General features: G+C 36.1%; 1 protein-coding gene across 3 annotated transcripts in view; it reads left to right on the forward strand.

The window, feature by feature from the left end:
- The window catches only part of SLC12A1 (solute carrier family 12 member 1), a 132974-nt gene that overhangs the window by 17067 nt on the left and 93699 nt on the right, over positions 1 to 22208 (forward strand). Inside the window, exons 4-9 of one of the 3 annotated variants that reach the window (XM_007479905.2) lie at positions 60 to 135; positions 3757 to 3852; positions 9302 to 9441; positions 10905 to 11015; positions 16031 to 16142; positions 18970 to 19097. In XM_007479905.2, coding sequence (XP_007479967.1) covers positions 60 to 135; positions 3757 to 3852; positions 9302 to 9441; positions 10905 to 11015; positions 16031 to 16142; positions 18970 to 19097 — 663 coding nt within the window. Of the gene's footprint in view, positions 1 to 59; positions 136 to 3756; positions 3853 to 4353; positions 4450 to 4988; positions 5085 to 9301; positions 9442 to 10904; positions 11016 to 16030; positions 16143 to 18969; positions 19098 to 22208 lie in introns of all 3 variants that reach the window. The other 2 variants (XM_003340052.3, XM_001369749.4) reach the window with 2 other exon arrangements.

The following is a 22208-nucleotide window of genomic DNA, read 5'->3' on the forward strand; positions in this document are numbered from 1 at the left end:
TGTCCCTGTCTCCCTTCAACTCTCTATTGATTAGAGCTCTTTGTCCCTTTGATACATAGGTGAGATGTATGCTGAACATCTGGGGTGTGATGCTTTTCATTCGCCTCTCTTGGATTGTCGGAGAAGCTGGAATTGGTAGGCATTTTTTCCCCCTCAGCATAATTTTCATCAGTGTCAATGATAAACCCAGTTTGCAACATTTTTTTCACCATTAATGTTGAATGTGAAATGAAAGCTAGAGGAAATAATTTACACCTGGGGCCCTTTCTTTATGTCTTTGACAGTGTTTATAAAAAGGGAAAAAAGGTGAAAAATTAACCCCTGTCAAACTGGAATTTTCCAGACTGCCAACCAAGTCAATGCTCAGGTGAACATATATTCTTTGAGAGTTTTAAACCAGAATCAAGGCATGCATGTATATACCCACATATACATTCACAGATATGTTCATACATAGACATTTATGAATACATATTTGTATATGTAAATATAGAGACATGAATATTGAATTTTAGCTAAATATATGCCTATATCCTCAAATAAATACATCTACACATCAGTACCTATATTACTGATAGCATTTCTATCATGCTGTTTGAAAACAGTATATAAATCTCTTGATTTTCATAACAATCTTGGAAGATATCTATTATGCTTATCCCTGCTTTTATAGATGAGGGAACTGAAACAGACAGACAAAAAAGGTTAAGTGATTTGCCCAGAATCACACAGTTAGTCTGTGAGGCTAGATTTGAACTCAGGTCTTCCTGACTAGCTCCAACATGCTATCTACCGCACCATCCATTTGGCTTTCCTTTATCAGAGTATAAACATACAAGACTATGCAGTGACATTTCATAAAATCCAAAAAAATGAAGACCTAGATTTGGGGAAAGAAGAGGAAGTCAGTGAAAAACTGATCTTTTTTAGTGAAAAGACTGAATTATAGAATTTTTTTTAGAGAAAAGCAATCTCACTACTTTGAGGTATAGACAGTAACAATAGTCATGGCTAACAAAGTACTGCCAGATAAAATTCCTGGTTGAGTACCTTTAATGACCAGATAATAAGCATTTATAACTACTACATTGTTTGAATGCTTCCAATGGCACCAAAGAGATTTTTTAAATGCTTGAAAAATTGTTTGCTTTCTTCAGCAGACTATCTTGTGTACACTACTGTGTCTTTCAGCAAACCACCTTTCTATTGACAGAGGCTGAGTTAGTAAATTTTAGTCTGGGGTAGCTATGGATAAATTGTTGGGCTTGGAGTCAGGAAGATTTCAGCTCAAATCCAGTCTCAGACAAAACTAGCTGAATGACCAAGGGCAAGTCGCTTAGTCTTAATTGCCTCAGTTTCCTCATCTGTAAAATGAGCTGGAGAAAGAACTGACAACCCTCTCCTGTAGCTTGACAAAAAAAAGTCTCCATGGGATCACAAAGAATTGGAAACAATCAAAATGACTAAACAACAAAATCTTTGGTCCACAAACTCAGAATCTGTGGAATCAAAGGTTGGGATTTTGTTGAACTTCTATCTGTAAAATATAGGATGGATACACCTTATTGGGGTGCGCTGGGGGCTTGCAGACAGCCAGTGTTCAATGATTTTCTAAGGGCTCCAGTTTAGAGCCTTCTCTGACAGAATACTATTACCTAGCCACTTTCCCATTCAGGATGTAGGTGGTCATTACTCATTACCCCCATTCCTCAACATTCACACACATTCAGAACCACCCAAAGACTTACCCAAAGAGCAAGAGGCAAGTTGTTGTCCAGAAATGGAGCCAAATCACATAGTTTTCCATGTTTCATGTTTGGCAATAGCCCAGTTCCTGACAAAGGGCTGCTTGCTGGTTTTATGATGCATATCAAATGAATGCTTACTGCCAGAGGGTCCAAGATAAGTAGATGCCGTTGCATGGAAAATCTGCATCTTAATATTGCCAAGTTTTTTGCTCTGGGGTTTCATGCGAAATTAGTTTTTTAAGGGCAGTTTAGTAACTTACTGAGATCATCAAGAAACATTACTTTGTTTGGAGGTGTGAGAGTAGCCAAGGGCAAGAGTAATTCTTTTTAATGTAACTTATTTAACATCCATATGTTTGGGTAATCATCTGAACTTTAATCAGATCTTACATTACCCTTCGCAGTCATTTCCTTTTACATGTCTAGAGTGAAATTGTGATTCTCTAAGAACAGTACTCACTGCTTAACTGTTTATTGCACAACTAGGTCTTTTGTGTTATTTTAGTATGAACCTTTTACTTAAGTAATTAAATCAGACTTTGGGAGAGGGATAAAATTCGATTTGAATAGGTGTCCGGTGGGCTTTTCCTTTGAAATAAAGAAATCCTAAAAGTGGATTCTTTAGTGAGTAATTAAAATCTATTATGGTATAGGCTACTATGGGCTTTTTTTGCAGTCATTTCCATAAACTGAAAGCTAAATGAGGTGATTAAGTCACCCTCTGGGTCCCATTTGTATTCACCTTATTGGGATAGACAAAAGGAAAGATAATCATTTTGCTGGGGCAGAGATCTGATTAAAGGGTCTAGATACCTGGGAGGAAAAGTAGAATTGCAGTTGACCATTGGTATCATGTGAAAGTATCCAAAGGCAATTCTTTTGGCTCCTAAGGAAAATGACAATATTTCAGATGAGAAAATTCTACCTATTGTTCATCCCCACTAGAGGTCTTCGCTTAGGGCATGACGGGGCAATAAACAAGTTTGCCTCAGTGGTGAAGCAATATCATTCTAGTTAGCTTCTCCCAAATGTTTGACTGAAGCTAGGATTAGCAAGAGTCAAGTAGTCCACCTCTAACTCTGAATATTCATCCTATTTTTGTCTTTATGTCCCCTTCATGGACCCTTCTGGAAGGCCTTGGCCCAGAGATTCCACTCTTTCCCTTCATTGCCCATCAGTCAAATAATCTCTCAACTGAAGCCTGATCTCCACTGAGCCTTCCCTTGATATAGGACAGTATGCAAAAAGCCATTTGGGCCTGGAAGATGCTGGGAGTCAGGTGAAATAGCTTTACCATCTAACTAATGTGTTCTGGTACTACCTTTAGTTGAGTTGGGCAAAAAAAAAAAAACTGGGGCAAAGCTTTTCTTCCCTCTGCAAAATATCCTGCACAAGTATTCTCTGATAGATGGGTATTTGGGGTTTTTTTGGTTATCACTTTTCATTCAGATATATTCCTGCTAGAGGGGAGAATTCTAAGGGAATGGGCAGGTACAGGGTAATTTAATACTGTTATCATATCATCAAAATAAGAATTACCTATAATATTCAATGTATTTCTCCTTAATTATATGACAAAATGAATATGGACTCTTGCACATAGAAGATACTTAATATGTATTACATTGAATCTAGAATGTGTGTATATCTGATATCCAAACAAGTCATAATCTAGATATGGCACACAAAAATTAATCGATCCACAGACTTCCAGTGCTTTGTCAATATCAAGAATTACACCCCCATTTTGATCTGCCAGAGTTGCTGCCTTGTCGTGGGTATAAAGACATCATAGCTTTGCATTTCTTAGTCCTCACCCCCATCACTACTATAGATGGAAACTAAAGGGAGGAAAACATTTTGAAAACTTTTCCATTCCAGTTTTTTAGACCCGAGTCCTAAAAGGTTCAGTTCTCCCAGAATCACTATAGACCTGTTAGACTTTATACAAACGATCTATGGATTGTTTCACAATTTAATTACTTGTATTTTTCCTTTTTCAACTGAGGTCTTGGTGTGATTATCATCGCTTTAGCCGTGACAGTGACTGGTATCACTGGCTTATCCACCTCTGCTATTGCCACAAATGGATATGTCAGAGGAGGTAATCAAAATTGTAACATACATGTCCACTTGCAAAAATAAAAGGTAATATAAGCTCAAATAAATCTCCACTCATCTTTCTGGAGTGTTTTCAAAGGTAATGCCAGTTGGTCATATTTTTTTTTTCAGCCAAGATGGACATAGAGAAAATTGGAAAGACTATACCTTCATCAATCCCACAACCTTCTTATTCAGGTTCTCATTCAGGAAAGAAGGTCAAACATCAGGCTTGGATCTTTTCTCTCCCAGGACATTGGCTTTAGTCAACTTTTCTTTCCAGGGCTGAACCATGAGTTGTGTTCACTTTTAGAAACTGTCCGTCAGAATGAATGACTTCATATCAGCCCCATCTGTTTCTTCAGAGCACAGAGAGCCCCCCGTATATTTCTCAGGTTCTGGCTTGGACATGAACACTTAAATCAAAGGTTATACACTTTGGAGAAAAAGGGAAAATTAGGAATACAAGTAAAATATAACATCTTCTATCTTTCCTTGCTGACAGGTCTTGGAGTTCTGATAATTCTTCTTTCTACCATGGTAACCTCTATTACTGGGTTGTCAACTTCTGCAATAGCAACTAACGGGTTTGTACGTGGAGGTAAAATCTCTAAGGTTTCTATTGCCTTCAGCATTCACTGTGGGTAGGCAAATACTTTTCATTTACTACTTTTGGGGAGCGGGAAGAAGAAAATGGTCCAATGTCCTTGAGGAGAACTTCACCAGTTGGCTGGATGGGACAACCAGTCACAAAAGAACCATGAGGTAATGTGTGTAAAGATCAAGCCAGTCATGCTGAGTTTTTTAAATAAAATTTCCAATGAACTTCTTTCTTCAGTGCATTTCAGATAACATCTCCTCCTTTGGATCCTTGACATCTTTACAGCCATGTGTTAACATTTCATTTTTTTCAGGTTAACATGCAAGTGTCCAAAAGTTACTTCTTGGAGAACAAATCTTGAGCCTCCATTTACTTTTTTTTAAAGTTTAGTACATTTCAGGTACTACGAGGGCCTGTTGTGTTGAAAACACTCAGAACATTTCAGGTTCTTCATGGATGCTGTGGACAGCTTCATTTTTTAAAGTTCTTATCACCTCACTGAGTATTGGAGCCAAATGCCTTTTCTGGGGATTTTTCAGGTCTTGGAGTCATCATCATTGGCCTAAGTGTGGTAGTGACAACATTAACAGGTATCTCTATGTCTGCTATTTGCACAAATGGAGTAGTAAGAGGAGGTAAGCCAATTCATTTATATAATGGGGTAGATATTTTGGTAATGTAGAAAAGCCTAAACCCAGTTTCTTTTTTCTTTTTCAATATTTTAATCCTTTATTTTTTCCAATTATATATAAAAACAATTTTACCTTTTAAAATTTTTTTTGAGTTCCAAATTCTCTCCCCATCTTCCCCCTCCCCATTGAGAAGGCAAGCAACTTGAGAAGGGTTATACATATGCAGTCATGCAAAACAAATGTCCATATTAGTCATGTTGTAATAGGAAAGACAAAAAAAAGAAGAAAAATAAAGTAAAAATAATAGCATCCACATTCAGATTCCATCCATTCTTTTTCTGGAGGTAGATCGCATTTTCCATTATGGGTCCTTCAGAACTGACTTGGATCTTTATATTGTTGAGAATAGCCATATCATTCAGAGCTGATTGTTGTACAATGTTGCTATTACCATATGTAATATTCTCCTGGTTCTGCTCAATACACGTAGTATCAGTTCATGTAAATATTCCCAGTAAACCCAGTTTCTTTTAAAAGTCTGTATCTTTATGGCAATTCCCAATACTTAAAAACCTTAAAATAATTTTAAATTCCAAATCAAATTTCTCTTCAACTAATACTATTCTCTAGAACCAGTGTCTGATCTATTTCTTGAGATTACGTCTGATTGGGAAAATGAACACTGGCCAAGATGTCTTAAAAATAAAAATAACTGGGATTTATAGGTATGGCTACTTTAATCCATCCTATGAATAATATCATGAAAGTCTTCCAACAACTACATAACAACTGGTACTACAAGGATTATTATTGCCATTTTACAGATAAGAAAACTGAATCTCAGAGAGATAACGATTGCCCAAAAAGGGAGTCAAATTTAGGCCTGCCTGATTTAGAATGTAAAAGTCATTATGTCAAGGCTACCTTTCTTGGTAGCAAGATCTATAGTTGTACAATGGTGAAAAGCAAGGCATTCTCCAGAGCTTGAGCCCAGCCTCTCTGGTTGTCTTCATTCTACACTCTTGGGCTCTTACCCTTTCAATTCTGAGAACCTCTCCCCAAGTTTCTACCTACTATCCCCAGTATTCACCCATCACTCTCTATTAGTAATGGCAAATTCACATTGCAAAGTAAATTATAAAACCTCATTTCAAGGCTTTCTGAATAGGTTTGACCCCAAGCATAATTCTAAAGTAGGCAAAGTTTATCAAAATGCTCCTCCATCCTCTCTTTTTTCATCACCCTCTGTTTTCATCCAGTACCTTTGATCTGCCCTCTTGCTTTTCTTTTTATCCCTAGACCTTAGCATAGTGCCTGCTATGTGGTAAGTGTGCTACCTGACTTCCCTGATTAAACTTTACTCATTTGCAGTAGTGAGATGGCATGGTGACTTTAATTTTGGAGCTGGAATTAGGGAGATATGAGCTCATATCTGACCTCAGATTGTTACTAGTATGGTGACCTTAGGGAAATCACTTTTTTTTTAATTTTATTTATTATTATTATTATTTTTTAAAACCCTTACCTTCCGTCTTGGAGTCAATACTGTGTATTGGCTCCAAAGCAGAAGAGTGGTAAGGGCTAGGCAATAGGGGTCAAGTGACTTGCCCAGGGCCACACAGCTGGGAAGTAGCTGAGGCCAGATTTGAACCTAGGACCTCCCGTCTCTAGGCCTGGCTCTCAATCTACTGAGCTACCCAGTTGCCCCTGGAAATCACTTTAAAAAAATAAACCTGCCTCAGTTTCCTCATCTGAAAAAATGGGGCTAATAATAGCACCAACTTCCCCAAATTGCTATGAGGATGAGGATAAAATGTCATAAAAACCTTAAAGAGCTATTTAAATGACACTTATCATTATTATTGTGATTTCCTCTGTGCCAAGGTGACTGACTAGCTATTTAGGTCCCACTAATCAATAGTTAGGTGTTAATGTGAGAGAGTGGCTTAATAAGTAACCCTGTAGCTCAATGCCTGCTGGCAGAGTAAGGGCTTAATAAATGCTTGTTGACAGATGGCACATTTGCCTTTTAATTGGGACTTCTTAAACATGTTGATTCCTTTTGTTTTGACATTACTTTATTTTCCAGTATATACCTCTGTCCTCCTCTCTCCAACCTGACCCAGAGACATCCTTTCCTTATAATAAAGGACAAGAAAGAGGGGAAGGGGAAGCCTTTCAGCAAAACTAACCAGCATATCAATCAGGTCCAACAATTTTGTTTAGTGTGCCATGTCCACAGTCATCAATCTCTTCGAAGAAGGGAAGGAGATTAATTCTCATGTCTTCCTTGAGAGTCAGAGTTGGTTACCAGCTTTCATCCACTTGCACTTGTGATTACTTAACTTAAAAAAATTTCCCAATAATGGGAATTTCAGACCAATAAAGGAAATATTTTGAGAAAGGAGGGGTCTTTCAATGTCTCTTAGTAAACTTACTTTGCACCTTCCTGCCCCCATATTTAATAACAATTGTCATTTATATAGCCCTTAAAGATTTTCAAAATATAAATATACACCCATATATTCACAGAGGAATATAGCTATATAGGTGTATATGCATATACATTTATATATACCTATGTAGAGATATAAGCATATACACACATTATTTCATTTGATACACAAAAAATCCTGTGAAGATGCTATTATTGCCCCTATTTTGTAAATGAGAAAACCAAGATTTACAGACCAAGGGACTCTTGGGAGAAACATGGGACAATAGTTTGTGGAGTCAAGGGACCTAGAAGTCCTGAATTCAAATCCCACCTCAAACACCTTAGCTATCTATTTTGGGGAAGTCACTTAATCTTCCTGAGTCTCAGTTTCCACACCTATAAAATGAAGAATTTGAGCTAAATGACCTCTGAAGTCCATTCCAGCTCTAGATCCCATGATCTATTCCATTCCCAGAGTCACACACCTATAATGCAAAGTGGACACTGAACCCAGGTTCCACCCTCACCCCCCTTCTTCAAGTTCAACACTTCAGTCATTATTCCTTGCTGGCCCTCCTTGTGTGGTCCTGGAGTAGTGGGCATTTATTCTAGATTGTAATATTCGAGCCTTTTTTTAGTGGAATTTTCATTGATTGACACTTCATAACCACTTAATCAATCCTTTTCTGAGTTCCTTATGTACCAAGAGGCATCATTACTGTGCAGAATTACTAGTCCTCAGCCTGTGGGGACATTAATAGCCATTAATCGCCTTCTATGCCTCAGGGGGCAGCTATTAATAAAATCACAGAATCACACAATCTCAAAGTTGGAAATGACCTTAATGTTCATAGGACATCTGATTCAACTCCCTGCTGAGGCATGAATGTCCTCAGCAGAATCCCCAACAAGTAGCCACTTCCCCTTAAAGAGGTTACTCTGCTTATTTAGCTCCAGTAATGGAAAACTCTCCCCCTCTGAACTTCTTTCTTCTTCCCCAACACCAGCATCCCCTACCATCTACACACAGACACATACATGTTTATGCTGGCTAAATCCATACCCTCCTGGATTAAAAAATGAAACTCAAGTCCAGAGTTAAAGAATGACTGACAGTCATCCCAGCATTGTGCTGGAATAGTTTGTCTTGTATAACAGATATTTCTGAAATGATAAAAATTATATCAGTACAATTGTATTTTAATATACATGGCGAGCTCCTACATGAAAGAATTCTGTGGTAAATTATTTTGTAAATCAAAGAATTATTTTTGAAAATTACTAATGATTTTATAATTCACCTTTGTGTGAATCTAGATTTTCCCATATTGGTTAAGTTTAAAAGAAGGTAGACCTATGCTAGACTCCCTACAAAACACAAAGGAAAACCAGGCAGTCCCTCAAATTCACCCTTAGGGATCAGGAATAGCTCTATAATTTAATCTGCATATAGCCCTCTCTGATGAGAAATCTCCCATTACTAATGCAATTTATAATATTCAAGACTTGTCTAGAAGACTTGGGGATTAAGTGACTCAGGATCACTACAAAGAGCCTATTTTAGAAGGAGGACTTGAACTGAGGGCTTCCTGGCTCCAATGTCAATGTTCTATCCATTATACTATGCTGCCTTTAGGTCCCTGTAATTATTAGGAAGTTGCCACATTTTCATTAAAATATTTAAAATTCTAAATTCAATACAATTAGTCATCAAATGGACTCTGAGAAAAAACTCTGAGAAAAAACTGAGAAACTCATAAATACTATTCTCTCTCTGTTCTAGGTGGAGCCTACTATCTCATTTCTAGAAGTTTAGGGCCAGAATTTGGTGGCTCCATAGGTCTCATCTTTGCTTTTGCCAATGCAGTGGCTGTTGCCATGTATGTAGTGGGATTCGCTGAGACGGTGGTTGATCTTCTTGCGGTAAATCACAATTGGGGTGTTCTTTTCTTTGGGCGGGAGAATTAGGTCTTTTAGCTTTTCCAGGATACCAGACAGTAGCTATATACCTTGTATCAAATAGGCATTTAATACATATTAGCTAGATTGAATTAAATTTATAACTGATTCTATTTATATGAGAATAAAGCAAAATGGGCTTCAAGTGTAGCATGACCATTTCCAAAAAGTAAGATGTGTCAAATAGATTGGATTGTATATGATTACCTCCAGAAATTACAGGAAATATTTGGAAAATAACTATATTATCCATACAGAAATAGTCCAAAGGCCAAATTAAATCGAGCATTTATTAATGTACCAGGCACTGCATGCTGAGTGCAGAGGATACAAAAAAGACAAAACATAGTCCCTGATCTGATAGTTCACAATCTAATGGGGTTGAACTTGAGATCAGGGGCTATTTTTTGTCTTTTTTGTATCTCCAGTACCTAGCATAGTGCCTGAAAAATAGTAGGTAGGCATAAAATAAATACATGCTCATTCAATTATTGAATTGAATTCAAATGAAATGGTCACTGGATCATAGGATCCCTAGGCCCTCACCCCATGTGAAGACTAAAGAGCATTGTTCCTCTGGCTAACTCAAAAAACAAAACAAAACAAAATATAAAACTATTGCTTTTTATCCCAGGAGAGAGTCCTTCCCCCAACAATGATTGGTTTTTCATATTTAAATGGTTTCCTTGGGTTTCTGTTGCCCTTCCCTGCCCCAAAGGATTATTAATTGACCAAAGCAAATTGAAAGCATGGATTATTGGATTTACTGAACCAAAAGATTATAGATGTAGAGGTGGAAGTTATCTTAGAAACCATCAACTCCATTTCCTCATTTTATAGATGAGGAAACTAAGAATCAGTGAGGTTAAATCACTCTAGTTCATTTGGACAAAAGTATTTCTCTTTGAGAATCAAATTAATAGAGGAGTGGAAAAAATATATGTATTTATATATTTATATCTCAAATAGGGAGTGTCTTCAATATTACATTTCCAGGTATATTACTTTGTAAATCTCTAAGTCATTATTTATTTTCTACTCCCTACATTGTAAGTCAACATTTTCTCCCACTCTGGACTTCAAAAAATCCTCCTATAAAGTGACATTCTTCCCAAACTGAACAGGATGTCCCTTCTATGGCAAATTTCCCTTATCTAGTGTTATGATAGCTTCCCAAAAAGGTGAAGAGGATGGCCTCCTAAGATTCCAGCTCCTAACCTTATGTCCCAAGGGGCTATAATCACCCGAAACAAGACCAATAAAGCTTTTTTTAGTTCTTTGAAATTGATCAGTCCTTCATTTTATTTAATTTCACATAGTCTCCAGACAGAAATGCATACATAGTATCTCTGCTTCCCTTTAATTTTATTAATAACACCTATCTGCAAGAAAATGTGTTCACAATAATACCTATTATTCTTTTCTAGGAGAGCAACTCAATGATGGTGGATAAAACCAACGACATCAGAATAATAGGCTCCATTACAGTGGTGATTCTTTTAGGTATTTCAGTCGCTGGAATGGAATGGGAAGCCAAGGTGAATTTTTCAAAATGATGTATCAATAGCTGCCAGTCCACTTCTGAACAAATTACAGCAGGCCAGGAGAGGAGCAAAAAGAACCATATGTTCAAAGAGAATTGCTCGGTTATTACTTGTCATGGCAACAAGGGCGATTTAAAGCTGGGTGGAATATAAGACCCTCCAAAGTGCTGGGCTCAGGCAGAATCAGAACATGATGTCCATAGGCTACCTGCCCTCTTTATTTATTCTCCAGAGGCACTTCCAGCAGCATCTCACACAGAGTGCCCACATCTTCCTCCCCTCCACCAGCTCCCTCAAGCCTGCAATCAGTCTGGCTACTTGTGCTTCTCACCACTCTGCCCACACAAACAGCCATCCTACTCCAGCTACTTTAGTTCTGGCTCTATCACTCTCACCCTCTATCCTGTAAAAAATAGTTCTTTGTGGACATGTCATACCTCCCTGCCAGGTATTAGACCTGTGCAGGCTGAGACTAGATCATATTCTTCTTTGCTACCCCCAAGTTTCCCTAGCACAGTGCCTTGCACATAGTCAGTACTCAACAAACCTTTTTTTAAAAAAATAAATTATAATTGGTGTGGCCTAGAAGAAGTGGCAAAGGAGGTACAAAGGTGTATGGATGACAACAGAGAATCATCACCCTTCCTCACAGATAGCCCTATGTATGCCACAGTGTGGGCAATAACCCTGGCAGAGAAGTTAGATGCATTTTAGAAGTATAACCTGAAGATGTCACAGGTTCTGGCTTAAATAAGAGCACCTCAGAATTTTGTTCCCCCAGACTTACAATTTCAGTGGCATAGCAAGCTTCCAGAATGGAATCTCCCTCCATGGGTACATGATGGCAACTCCTGCATAATTATAGTTTTAACAAAATTCTCAGGCAAAAATTATAGAATTTGAGAGTCACAAGGCACCCCATTGGCTAACCAGGTCAACCTATACACAAAAGGGATTTCTACTATGCCAGTCAAGTGATTTTCTAGACTCTGTTTAAAGACTTCCATGAGTGGGTGAGAGATGGGTACTAAAGCCTCAAAGCCAGAAATTCCACTTTGGAGCCATTTTAGTGGTTTGGAAGTTTTTCCTGACACTCAGCCTAAATTCTCCTCTTTATGATTTCCACTCATTGCTTTTGGTTCTGTCCACATGGGTCAAATAGAACAAGACCAGTCCCTCTTCCACACAACTGTGCATCACATAGCAAAGCCAGCTTTTGCTTTCTCCTGAGTCTTCTTTTCTTTAGGTTAAAATGTCTGATTCCTTCAACCAATCCTCAAATGTTGTGGACCCAAGGTCCTTCACTATCCTCATTGCCTTGAGATACCTTCTACTGTATAAATGTCCTTTTCCCCTTATCCCCAAGAAATGAGCACAATTCTCTAGATGACATCTGAAGAGTTCATAGTACAATAGGACTATTGCCTTTCAATTCCTGGAGGCTATGCCCCTCTTAATGTAGCCCAAAATTGACTTGGGCGTTTTGGCTGCCATATCACACTGCTGATTCATAATGAGCTTGAAGTCCACTAACCACCCTCTCCTATGTTATTTCCAAAATAATTGCTATCTAACCTTGCCTCCCTGGCTGTCTTTAGACCACGATGCAAAGTTTTACATTTAGCTCTAATGAATTTCATCTTTTAAAAATTAAATCCAGTGCTTTAACCTGTCAAGATCCTTATGAATTATGATTGTATATTCTAGTGCACTGGCTATCCCTCCCAGCTTTGTGGCATCTATAAATTTGATGAATGTACCATCTATGCCTTTGTTCAAATCATTGTTAAAAATTTAAACAGCATAGGGCCAAGCACAGATCCCTGGATACTCCACTGGTAACCTTCTGCCAAGTTGACATTGAATAATTGACAACCACTCCTTGAATCCAGCCATCCAACAATTTCTGTATTTATCAGGTTATATTATCATGTAACCTCTTTCTCTCCACTTTCTCCATGAGAATATTATATGTTAAAAGCTTTGCTAAAAACTAGGTAAATTGTGTCCACAGAATTCTCCTCATTTACTTGTTTAGTAATCCTGACCACAACATAAACAAGGTTATTCTGGCATGGCCCATATTTCATGATGCCATGGCAGTTCTTTGTAATCACTGCTTTTCTTGCTAAAATGTTCACCAACCATTTCTTTAATGACTCAGCCTAGAATTTTCTCAGGAATGTAAGTCAAGCCCACTGGCCTATATATAGTTAGAAGACTGTTCTCTTCCTTTAAAAAAAAAAAAAGGTATATTTGACCTTTTCCTATCTTATGATACTTTTTTTTTTCTGTGATCTTTTAAAAATGTCTCAGAAATCAAGTTCTTTGGGGAAGCAAATTCATCAAGGGAAGCTAGTGTTCTCTTACTGTTTTTCTAATTATATTGGGTATCAACTTCCTGTTAGTCATTTTGTTTCCTTCATTTTTAGTATAAAGATAATTCTCCTTTGCAGGGAAAACAAAGAGTTGAGCAAGGACACTTCCTTCTCTCTGTAGTCAGTTATCATCATCTCATTAACACTAAGCAACAATCCTATCCTTTATGAAAATTCCTTTCCTCCTAGCTTTAAAAAGAATCCCAGATACTTTTTTTGCATCCTTAGTTTCCATTGCTGCCCTCAACTCATTCTGAAATTTAGGATTCCTCTTATAACTTTTATAGGATCATGTGACCTTCCTTTATACTCCTGTCACCTTATCTTACTCATTTTCTGTACATTTTAAAAAAATCTAATTTGATTGGTGAGTTTTCTGAGAACATTAGTGTTTTTAGACAAATCCAGTTAATTAACCCATAGTTAAACAATTTCCATTATATATTCCTTGAGGACAAGGACCATAACTGAGTGATTTTGTAACTCTCCACAGTGCTTTGTACAGAGTTGTACACTGTACAAAGTTGAGAATAAATGTTTTAACTCAATTACTGATCTTGCAATGACCAGACCTAAAACAAACAGCCAGAAGTTTATAGAAATTAGACCCACTTTCCATTTATGCAAAATGGTAGGAAGGATTTATAGCAGCCTGATATTTACATATAAAGTGGTTCCTGTTTCTCTATTGACCCAGGCACAAATATCATACATATGTTTTTACTAAGTCATTCTTTACCGTAAGCATTTTCTTCCACTGCAAGTATGTAGGTATTTGTATATCAAACATCATAAATCTAGAAGGGACCTCAAAGACCATCTAGTCTAACCTCTAATTTTACAGATGAGGGTAGTGAGGCCCCAGGAGGTCAAATTACTTGTCCCAAATCATACAGATAGTAAATGAAAAAGCCAAGTTTAAGCCCCAATTTCTGACTCCAGAAACAATGCTTTTCATTACACTACCTTGCCTCTCCCTTAGCATCACAATAATATTAAAAATCCTTCAGAAAGGAAGTCTTCCTTTTTGTTGGAATGTAAGAGATGTAAGACTCAGGAATAGTCATATAATTCATATTTATATGGTATTTCAAAATAGGCAAAGTGTTTTTATCTGAGAGTATCCCTGTGAGAAAAGTAGTCAAACTATTCTCATTATTTTACAGATAAGGAAATTGAGGCTCAGACAGGTTAAATGATATGGCTGAGGTCACATAGCTAATTTGTTCCAAGGCTTATGAATACAACTAGATCTTTGTACTGCCTTCTCCTTGAGGCATTTTGACTAAGATGGAATTATAATGGTATTCCAATAACCCAACACAACTCTTTTCTATACTAAGGACATTGTATCCATTGCTTTGGTATATTCTAGAATGTCCCCTTGTGGGACCCTAAAAGAACAGCTGAGTTTTTTTTTTCTTTGCATATAAAAATTAAAGAGAAAGTAATATGGCTGTTTTTTTATGGATGACTCTTTAGAGGGTCATGCCAGTGCACACACAAGATTTGTCAGGTCCTTCGAAGCTGCAAACATGTTGAGTACAGGATTTGGTGACGGGCTATTTGCCTATTCTCCAAGGACCAGGCCATGTAGGATTAAGAGATGCTCATCCCCATAGGGCTAGCGACCAGAGAATGGATTGTTTTGACCATATGAACTCATGAGATTGTCCACTAAGACACCAAAGCGTTCCAGCTGTCATCTGTAAAAATGTGATTATTAAACAGTGAAGCTGATTTTCTTATGTAGCTCATAAACTTTTACCAAAACTGGCTCTAATATGTCCTTCACACTGCTCTCATAGTAATCTTTCTGATGTTAAAAATAATAATATTGGCTCTTATTTATAGAGAACTTTTAAAGTTTGAAATTTTGATTATATGGATCTGCTCATAACACTCATCTACTAAAAACAAATCTTCAATGTCTCAATGTCTCCCAATTGCCCCTATATCAAATATACACTCATTTTCTTTCTATTCAAGGTCCTCCATAAACAAAGACTATTCTATGTTTCTAGTCTTCTCTCATATTCATTTCCATAAATTCTAGTCCAACTTTTTCTACACTCTGTGCTATATTTTCCCAGCTCTGCCTTTGCTCATGATTCTCTATATTTGGAATATTATTCCTCACTTTCTTTGCCTGTTATAATCCTAACATTCTTTGAGGCTCAATTCACATGTCACATCTCCCATGAAGCCTTCTTTGGTCCCCCTTACAGGCATTAACTTCCCCTTCAATCTTCATAGAACATTTTAAGGCTTTTCTAATGCACTTACCATTCAATTTTGTCTATTATGGTTTTCTGTATTTGCTTATCATCTCACTAGATCATCAGCTTCATGATGGAAGGTGATTTTGTCTCATCTGAACTTTGTATTTCATCTAGTACAATGCTCTGCAGACAATTTATTTTTGTTTGTTGAATGAATGAATGAGCTCTAGGGTATATATATTTTAAAGGTTGGCTCATTACTTTGTAATGCTATTGCAGTTTTTACTTGAGAGGATCAGAACAAATGTAATATACCTTCTAAAATAGATATAACAAAGTAAGATTTACATCCTTATCACCCAAAAGTTATGCTTAAATGCAGTGGTCTAAGTTGAATTTCTCTTTCCAGGCTCAAGTGATACTTCTTGTTATCCTTCTCATTGCAATTGCAAATTTCTTCATTGGAACTGTCATTCCATCCAACCATGAGAAGAAATCAAGAGGTTTTTTTAATTACCAAGGTGAGTGCTGCTAAGACTTTCTGATTTTGAATGCTCCATTTCCCTTTTTCTTTTTTTTTAAACCCTTACCTTCCATCTTGGAGTCAATACTGTGTATTGGTTCTAAGGCAGAAGAGTGGTAAGGGCTAGGCAGTGGGGGTCAAGTGACTTGCCCAGGGTCACACAGTTGGGAAGTGTCTGAGGCCAAATTTGAACTTAGGACCTCCCGTCTCTAGGCCTGGCTCTCAATCCACTGAGATACCCAGCTGCCCCCTCCATTTCCCTTTTAAGAATCCCCTGTCATCCTATTTTGGGAACTGAGAACAAATATGTGTGAAGGTTAAACTCAGTAAGTAGATTTCAACCATAGAGAAACCAGAGTACGATACAAGCATCTTTGTTTCCTTCTTCCTGAAAAAAATACATCTTGCTCTAGAATAGCAAGCATTAGATAGCGTTTTAAGGTTTCCAAAGCATTTTACAAATAAATATTTTCTAATTTGACCCTCACAACAATGCTAGTAGATAGGGACTATTACTTTGCTTTACAAATGAGAAAACTGAGGCATAGAAAAGTTAGGTGACTGCCTCAGGGTCACCCAGTCAGTAAATGTCTTATGCTAAATTTGAATTTATGTCTTTCTGATTCCATTACTCAATCAATTGTGCCACCTATCTGACCATAGGAACAATACTACTTAGCCCTATCTATCCCAAAGGAATGTTGTTAGGCTCAAATGAAAGGGAAAATCCACTATATGAATATGAGTTATTGTTATTTTCTGTTTTCTTGCTTTCCTTTTTTTGTTTCTTGCATATAATACTTTCCCTCCTTATTTTCTGTTATTCTTCTTTGTGCTTTCAGGAATTTTCTCTGATTTCTTTTCCTTTCTTTTCTTGTTTCTGGATCATTTATTTGCTTGTTCTTTTTTCTTTTCTAGCCACTCTTTTCTTTTATTCTTTTCTCCTCTACCATACTCTATTTCCTTTTTAATAACAATGAAATAATTTTTAGTTTTAATAACTAAAATTTTTTAAAAATAACAAACTAAACTCCTTTCCTATTTATGACATTTGTGTACATATATGTTAGTGATCATAATAAAGTCATTTCTATTGTACCTGGGGATTTTAAAATCATTTTCCTCACATAAATTCTATAATGTAGGTGGTTCCTGCATTATTCTGCCTATTTTACGGATAAGGAAATTAAAGCACAGAGAGGATAAATGACTTACCCAGGGTAAAATCAAAACTGGCTAAGATCCAAGCTTAGCTGTTCAGACTCTAAAATTATTGCCATTTTCCACTACACAATGACCTCTTTCCAATAGTAGACCATCATAACCTTATTCTCTCTAGAGCAGGAAGTCAGTATAAAGTAGCTTAAATTCAACCCAATGGGAGATTAGTCCCTGAAGTTAAAAGTTTCATTAGAATATAATTTTCAGCTATAAGGCAGTCAGGTCATAGACCTGAAAGACATTATTAGAGCAAAGTTCCAGCACATTTACAATTATCTGTGTTCGGTACACTTGTGTTAGAAAGATCACAAGTTCAAGTTCTGCTTCTCATATAGCCTGACCATCTGACCCTGAGCAAGTCACCAAGGATAACTAGATGGTGCTGTGGATACAGTAGAGGACCTGGAGTCAGGAATATTCATCTTCCTTAGTTAAATCTAGCCCCAGACACTAGCAGTATGATCCTGGGCAAATTGCTTCACCTGGTTTGCCTCAGTTTCCCCATCTATGAAATAAGCTAGAGAAGGAAATGATAAATTACTCCAGTATTTTTGCCAAGAAAATCCCAAAATGCAGTCATGAAGAGTCAGACATGACTGAAACGACTAAACAAAACCAAGCATTTATTAAGTGCTTACCATTTGTTAGGCACTGTGCTAAGCACTGAAGGCAAAAGCAGTCTCTGCCTTTATAACCAAGGGCAATTTTCAGGTGAATCCTTGGTGGCACAAGGGATAGAGAGGGCCAGTCCTGAGTTCAGATTTGCCCTCAAACACTTACTAGCTGCATGACCGCTCCACTCTCTTTGCCAAGAAAACTTCAAATGGGGTTACAAAGAGTCAGACAACTGAAACAGCGGAGCCACAAGAAGTCAGTTAAATTCTAAGTACCTCAGGCAACTCTATAAGATTATAAATTATAGAGAAGGCACCAATCTGCATTAGTAGAGAGATTTTTCTCCTCAAGAGTTCCCTCTACCTACAGTACAAAATCACAGGGGCAGTAAAAAAAAAACAAAAACAAAAAGCCTAGAAGTAAATGTACGTCTAGAGCATTTTTAAATGTTGACTATGTTCTAGGAACTGTGTATGTGTTCTACCCCTTCCTTTGAGGCAGTATGGTCCATTGGAAAGGGCCCTGGATTCAGTCAATTGTTTTGGATCCACTTCCTGGCTCTGTTAGTTTCTCTCTCTGTCTGACTTTAGGAAAGCTATGGCTCCTCTGTAAGCCACATTTTCCTCATCTAAAAATGAAGGGTTTGGAATTTATCTTTTCTAAAGATTCTTTCAGTTCTCAATTGCCTGACCTTTCTGTTTCCTGGGGGCAGAAAAGTTAGGAAGCTTAAATTTCAATGAGATCTGACTCCTAAGCTGTTAGAAGGGGAAGGGATATGTCCTAAAGACAAACTGAGCAGGGTGGTTTGCTAAGATATGACCTCATGGCTATCATCACATTCAATAGGAAACTGACCATGTCTATTAAGCTCATCTAATTTTGGATCTAGGAAGTATATGAATTCAGTCTCACTGATAGAAGAGTCTTAAAAATTTAGTGATTTATGAAAAGAATCCAAGTGATAGATGGTCTTGTCATCTGTGTTGCAGCATCTATCTTTGCTGAAAATTTTGGACCAAGCTTCACTGAAGGAGAAGGCTTCTTCTCTGTCTTTGCAATATTTTTCCCAGCAGCTACTGGCATTCTTGCTGGAGCTAATATCTCTGGAGATTTAGAGGTAAGTTATCTTTTCTGCTTTGCAGTTCTGGAATTGTGGGCATAGGATGCCAGATGTTTAGTGAAGAGATCACTACATTCCATTTTAAGATAAAAATAATCTTGTAAAGCCATCTGGTTATTTTTTAAATGATCCTGGGTTTAAATGTTATCTTTCAATTCTAGTTCTAATTCTGAGGATGACAAATTCTTTGGTCCTCCAATGGGAAAGCTAAGGAATTAAGATTCTGATGGCCCTACATCACTTTATTTTTAAATTTAAAAGAGCTTGCTAATTTTTGTTTCAATGTTGACTTTAAAAAATATGCAGTAATCATCAAAAAAGAAAAGAAAAAATTCTCTTTTTATTCATAGATATTTTGCTATGCTGCTTAGAAAACCTCAGAGAATCAGCAAAATAGCTAATTAAAAACTAATAATTCCAAAAAGGTCACAAAAATCCATAAAAATTATCAGTATTTCTATAGAAAGCTAAGAAAATCAGGAAGAAGCAATAAGAAAAGAAATTATATTCAAAATAACCACAAAATATGCAAAATAACTGGAAACTTTACTATATACTTTGAATGTATGCTATGAATCATTTATATACATATATATGAGATTATAAAAGTTCCCTTCTCTCTAGAGATGATAGTAAACAAATCATTAGAAAAATACTCACTTCATAGCTAGACAAATGTCAGTTAAAATGACAATACTGCATAAATTTATTTATAAAGTTAATGCTATGATTATAATAAAGGAATGGTAATTAAATTAATTAACCAACTGAATAAACTAATTAAAGGATCTTCTTTAGAACTATGAAAAATAATCAAATAAATTTAGAAAAACAAAAAAGTCTAAAATCTCAAGAGAAACAATGTAGAAAAGTACAAGTGAAGGGGCATAGCATGATCAGCTTTCAAATTACATTTTATAGTAATAGTTATCAAAACTATTTGCTGCTGACTAAAAGAGAGAAAAGGTAGATCAGTGGAATAGACTATATAAGGAAGAAACAAAAAAGCAATCAAAAAAAGTATTCCAACGTTTAGTAAATGCACGAATATAAATTATTTTTTGACAAGAACTTCTAGAACAACTAGAAAACATTTTGGCAAAAATTCAGTTTAGACCAACAGTTTATACTATATGCCAAGGTAAGTTCAAGATGAATGTGCAATCTGAATATAAAAAGTGATGTAAAAAAATATTAGGTGAGAATGAGAACCTGTACCTTATACAACTATAGTCAAAGGGAGAATTCTTAACTAAGCAAAGGATAGAAGAGATCATAATAATAAATACATAAATTTTACTACATAAAATGTAAAACTTTTGCACAAATAAAATCAGTTGGAGATAAAACTACAAGAGAAAAAGAATGGGAAAATATTTACTTCACATATCACTGATAAAAGTCTGAAATCCAAAACATAATGGGGCTTTATAGAAATATATTAATGTCAAGAGCCATTTCCTAGACTTTAAGTGGTCAAGGGGTACAAGAATGACAAATTTTCAATGACTACATGAAAATATGTTCCAAATCATTAGTATAAACAGAAATTAAAATTAAGACAACTCAAGTTTAACTATGCACCATGCAAATTGACAAATATGGAAAAAATTATGGAAACAATGATATGTTGTACATAATGGGACACTATTGATAGAGATGTGGAATAGTCCAAACTTCTGAATGTGAGTTTATAATCATTCAAGAAAATTGGTTGTTGACAATACCCTTTGACCAATGACTCTGCTACTTATTGGAAATCAAAGACCAAAAAAAAAATCCCAATATACCAATATCTATTGGTATCCCAATAGATACCAGAACATTCCTATTAGCAAACTTTGTGATATCAAAGAATTCTAAATAAAATGGATGCCTAACAACCTTAAAATAGCTTAAAAACAATATATTAATATAATGGAATATTAATGTTCAGCAGGAAAAAATACAAGTAACTAAGAAAAACATATAAAGAGTTAAATGAAGTGATTCAGAGTGAAATAAGAAGAACCAAAAGGATAATACATATGATATAAATGAAACTATCACTAAAAGGGAGTTAAATTTTGAGTAAAGAATCAGCTATAATTAAAAAGACATAATTAAATATTCTTCTCCATTTGTGGCATACATACACGTGGAGGACAAATAGGGTAAATATTGTCTGCATTGCCAGATATGCTTATTTTGATCAAATGGTTTTTACTTAACTGCTTTTTATCACAAACGATGATTAAACTGGGAATGGAGTGCCAGTTGGGGTTGAAATAATAGTAATTTAGAATCAGGAGGAACCAATAAAACATTTTTAAAGTCATGCCCTAGAATAAACTTACACTTATCACTCCCTTTCTATATTTTTCTTATAGCAATTCCTTGTAGCAATTCTAGATTTGAATTTTGAGGGCTTGGAGATTTTTTTTTCCAGTGAAGATCTTTATCACTGTTACTCTATGCCTTCAGGATGTAGCCTAGAGGTCTTTTACTTTTTTTTGTGTCTTTGAACTCTTTTACAGTCTAAAAGTCTTGTACATTTTGTAGTTATTTGGGATAGAATTTCTTTTCTGATTTTTTACTGGTTTTTGTTAGCTTTGTGTAATGTTTTAAATGCATAAAAGAAAATAAGGTATTATGAAGGAAATAAATTCTATTGAAATATATTATATATATATATATATATATATAAACTGAAGTGTTTTTTTTTTTGGTTGGTTGGTTAAAAAGCCCTTATCTTGAAGATGCTGATAATGGGCCATGGGCCAGTGATCCTTGGTCTAAATGTATCCCCCATGCCTGGATCATGATAATCAGTGCCTCATTAATGCTTGTTGATTCAATGCAATGGCAGAACTATCCCATTAGACAAATCTGAATTCATTAAAGAGCAAATATTAATAACAGTAATGGTAACAATAATTACATTTACGTAGCTCTTTATAGTTTTCAAAGGTTTGTCATTTACACTAATTCATTTGGTCCCCTAAAAGAATCCTGTGGAATAGCCTTTATTATTGTCTTCAGGAACAAGAGGTATGCCATGCAAATAAAATACTAAAATGAGCTGAACTGTGGCTTTATGGCAAGGGTATTTGTTCTTCCTTAGGAAAT

This window comes from Monodelphis domestica, chromosome 1 (assembly GCF_027887165.1).
Source record: "Monodelphis domestica isolate mMonDom1 chromosome 1, mMonDom1.pri, whole genome shotgun sequence".
In the NCBI taxonomy this organism is placed as follows: domain Eukaryota; kingdom Metazoa; phylum Chordata; class Mammalia; order Didelphimorphia; family Didelphidae; genus Monodelphis; species Monodelphis domestica.